Below are 4,384 nucleotides of genomic sequence, written 5' to 3' on the forward strand. Positions count from 1 at the left end.
ATGAGAAAAAAGATAGATATATGCTGCACAATTGTAGTATAACAAATGTTTGTAAACTGCACTAAGCGGAGGTCATCGTCAAACCAGCAACTTCATCGTATCCTTACTTTGAGGTCCACATAATCTACCAACAGGTCCTAATTTAAGCAAAGAAGCACAATTGATGGCGCATTCCTATTTATTTGAGTTCTGCTAAATGCCTCCAAACGTTTTACTCTACTCTTGAAAGGTAAAATGACCATGTGCCTTGGTAATGGCACATTAGTATCACTCAACGTGTTTAGCTGTTGATGAAATGAAGAACCACCTGGTAATGGCAGCCTATATTTCCACGGCAGATCATTGAGACAAGTACACCTATCTGTCTCTTTAGAATAAGTGTGGATATTATGCAGCATAACGGACTAGCCAAAATAGATATACAGTATATCTTTAGATTTGATTGCAGGGTTCGACCGAAAATGAAACAAGACAGGCCACGAGGGCTTCCTGCCTGATGAAACAGAGTCTTTTAACTAGATAAAGTTCAATATCCCAAACAACATTATCTTGAACCGTAAAAGACAGCCAAAGCGAGATACCCTAACAAGCAAACTAGCTGACATTCTAAATTTCAGTTCAGTCTCAAGCATTCTTTGAAATGAGATCCTCAATCAGGTCTGCAGCATCTTGAACTGTTGCAATATTCTGAGCACTATCTTCTTCCACGGAGATGCCAAACTCTTCCTCAAGTCCCATGACAATCTCCACCTGAACAACAAAGAGATCCAACAGAAGCGATATAACCAAATCGGCGAACTTGTATTGACAAAATTTACAGATCATACATTGTATAATAACTTGAAAACTTTGTCAATTAACTTCTGCAGTCAAATAAATGCTTCAGAAATATAATTGAGTGCGTTCCTGTGAAAATGTCTGTTATTTCAATATGACTCAAAGAAAGGGCCATTGAGGCTTTGTTACAGGAAGAGCAACAAGAGAACATTTCAGCTGTTGGTGCTAAATTTCTTACGAGATAACTTGCGAGATTCATACATTCAGAATGCCATATATAACAATTATAAAAGCCATGCCAACATGCTAGCATTCAGGTCCAACCAGCATGGAGGATATTAAGGATGCTCTTTCTTTTGGATTGATAATGAAGGATTTTCCTTTTATCCAAGAATATATAACAATTAAATAAGCCATGCCAACATGCTTGCATTCAAGTCCAACCAGCATGGAGGACATTAAGGATGCTCTTTCTTTTGGATTGATAATTAAGAATTTTCCTTTTATCCAAGAACTCTAGGAACATTGTTTAAAGATGGTCATACATGCATCTAAACATAGTTGCGCATGAAACCATATTAGACCATATCGTCTGGACGGACAAGCATATAGATCTAGCAACTAGAAGGAATAAATTTGAATTCAGTACTTTTATCATATGTAATCAATCTGAATTCCTCAAGTCCATATACAGGGAGATAAAAGAGATAGATTAGACAAAATGACACCAACTAAGGATTCTAACTAATTTAACTTATGCCCAAGCTGAAATTAATTAATTTTTCTAACCACTTATGCTGAAACAATGGAGACATGACTTCGCATTGCAGAATTTTTCCTTGGTGCCAAAATACATACCGTATCAAGAGAATCAGCACCAAGCGCAGCAAACTTGGACTCTCCACAAACTGCAGTATCAGCGGAAAGAGCCAGTTGTTTCTTCACAATGTCACACACTTTGTTGACAGTCTCTGGTTTAGCCTGCAGAAATACAACTCACATTATTTCTAATAAATTGCATATAAAAGAAAATTATGTTGCCCTTTAAATTACCGACAACAAAATTTCATGCCACATAAAGAAATTAAATTGAGAAAACAAGATAATCTTAGGATGAAGAGGTTAATCATATGAACACTAGCAATAACTATAATGTCAGTACTGATGAATATAGTTTTTGTAGGAGACATGAACATAAATGTGCACAAATGCTTTAGATCAGACAAGTCAGAAATAGAGGAAGTTGCTATGCAACTTCCCTTCTTTTTCTTGGGCACTGGATAAGTCGACTACGCTTAATTCCCCTAAGATTTAAAATAGCACAAGAACTCCTGGTAATTTTTTGTTCAATGAAACCCTTCTTCCCTCCATCACTAGAAAACACCTCCTTTTAGCAGCAAGAGATGTCCGTCACCCAAATTTACATTGGTTCCTTGCATTATTTTCTTAGTTTTCTGATTTCTCTCCACAATTTAGTAGAGTACAAAGGGAAAAGAGGTGACTGGCAAAAGGTCACAAATGGGAGGGTAGCTGCACAGTATGGATGAGAGAAGGATCCTGGCCAGTTAGCTTATCTTTCTGAAAAAAAGTTCCCTTAAAATTTTTCTTTTAGAACTAATTTTTTTCAAAAAAGGGAATTCCAAAATGAATATGGTTTGCCACAACAAACTCAGAATGGGAGGTTTTTATAGCAGTCCTCCAAACAACAATAGTAAGTTTGAGTGGACAAAAACATCAGAAAAGATCTCTGTAATAATTCCTTTTTTTTACCCTCAACAACAAAGTCCTTTTTTTTGTGCCTCTATCAGTAGGAGAGTCAGAAATACACAAGCAAAACAAGGTCGAGGCCAAAATATTACCAGCAATATTTACTCATTATGTAATTTTATAATTGTTATTCACTGTTGAATAGGTGATCTCCATAAATCAACTTAAGATAACTTAATACCAAATTTACAAATTGAACGCTCTAACCATTGGTGCATAAAATAAAACACGGCATAAGTTTTGCTCATGACAAAACAGGCTGAATTACAATGAATCACAACAGTTGTGGTTAGAGGTCAACTAGAAAACACACAGTCAAGCAATGAAGAGTAAATCACTTGGTTACAAGACAATACCGCACAAGTAATACTGAGGCGACGAGTGGCTTGATTCAATCTGCTGGAAGACAAGCTTATCCCCTTGAAAGAAATAGAAGGTGTCTTCAAACAACAGACACGGTTAAGTGCCTGCATAAACAAGAGAAAAAACTGTATTATATTTCAATGACAAACACCAGCGGGAGTGGGAAGATATTTCTAAACTTCTTGTAGGACAAGCATTAAATGTTCCTCTTAATTATTTCAGAAAGATTACACGATGATGTACTCTTTACCTGTGCTGTGTGGCAGCCGGCAGGCAACATATCTTAATTTCAAGAATTTGAATCCCACATTAAGTCCTCAGTTGTTTCATTAAAATTAAGGCTCTAAATCTAAATTGAACACCTAATGATTGATTAACATTGTTTGTATTTTCATCATCTGGATGAGCACAATTTATTTATTTGTAAAGCTAATAAATATACAATTCAAATTTAAAAAAAAAAAAAAAAAAAACAAGAAGTAGTAATTAAATATAAGAAAAAAAAGTACAAACTTAATAAAATAAAACTATTATTTGATAAAAGAATAAAATATTTATGTCCGCTAGTCATGATGGAGATGATTTTTTGTACTAGTGGTGGTGATGATATTTATTGTTCAAATTCCATTTTTAACTGCTACCACTTACCATTAAGTATCCTTTTGATGATCCAATAGTGTAAAAACTTTATATAAAACTAAAAACTCATTATAAATGTGTATACCCAACATGTTTAATTCACGAAAAACATTCAAACCCAACCAAATTCCAATAAACAGTATTCCAGAAATTGAATGTAACATTCACAAACGAATAAAACGAAATCAAGAAAATAATTAAAAAAAGAAGAAGCAGTCCTGTGCATTAAAGGTCCTGCTATGCGTAGGGTCTGGACCACAAGGTTAAGAAAATGATAACAGGAAAAGAGAGAAAGTGATGAACCTGATTAAGTTTGAAGGAGGAGGAGATGGATGAGCCTGTGATAGAAGCCATTGAGAGAGGAATGGATCTTAAAGAATGAATATGAAATGGAGAAGTGGCGGAGAGGACGAGGAGTGCGCAAGGGAAGAGGATGTTTTTTAGTGATCCCTTTTTAAAGCTTTTAATTTTAGAGTTGGGTGTTAGTTGAATGGTTGCTGCATTGATCCTATCGAATCTTGTTTGGACAACTAACTCCAAGCCTACTTTAATAGGGCTGCCGAAATTGTGTGTTGAATAAGATGTGTACTTACTCTCTTTCATTTTTCTTTCACAAATTTTAATTAAAAGTTTATTTTATTAAATTAATTTTGTTAATGATACATTTTTACTCTAAATTTGGCTATAGTTATTTAATGCTTAAAGTAGAAAGAAAAAAATATAGTAGTAAGCTTTCTCTATGACTCATTTTCTTTTTTTAGTCCATAAAAAATGACATATTTCTATAGTTAATAATAATTTAATTTTAAAATACACTTTCATACTTAGTGAAATAATT

The 4,384-nt window shown here is 34.2% G+C and overlaps 1 protein-coding gene across 1 annotated transcript; it reads right to left on the minus strand.

The window, feature by feature from the left end:
• Positions 1 to 405: 405 nt before the first annotated feature.
• On the minus strand, positions 406 to 4,165 carry LOC107873060 (acyl carrier protein 1, chloroplastic). The gene is made up of 4 exons (XM_016719770.2): positions 3,850 to 4,165; positions 2,901 to 3,011; positions 1,636 to 1,758; positions 406 to 750 (listed from the first exon to the last, which is right to left on the minus strand). Exons 1-4 carry the CDS (start codon positions 4,147 to 4,149, stop codon positions 625 to 627), a joined length of 660 nt encoding a protein of 219 aa, XP_016575256.2. The 5' UTR covers positions 4,150 to 4,165; the 3' UTR covers positions 406 to 624.
• Positions 4,166 to 4,384: the final 219 nt, after the last annotated feature.

Source organism: Capsicum annuum, chromosome 6 (genome assembly GCF_002878395.1).
Source record: "Capsicum annuum cultivar UCD-10X-F1 chromosome 6, UCD10Xv1.1, whole genome shotgun sequence".
NCBI lineage: Eukaryota > Viridiplantae > Streptophyta > Magnoliopsida > Solanales > Solanaceae > Capsicum > Capsicum annuum.

Excerpts from the sequence above, each read along its gene's own strand:
- LOC107873060 (XM_016719770.2), bottom strand. The coding sequence starts at position 4,149 with ATGAAAGAGAGTAAGTACACATCTTATTCAACACACAATTTCGGCAGC. Across the intron at positions 3,012-3,849 it reads CCTCCTTCAAACTTAATCAG|GCACTTAACCGTGTCTGTTG; the intron begins GTTCATCACTTT and ends TTGTTTATGCAG. Across the intron at positions 1,759-2,900 it reads GCCTCAGTATTACTTGTGCG|GCTAAACCAGAGACTGTCAA; the intron begins GTATTGTCTTGT and ends GTATTTCTGCAG.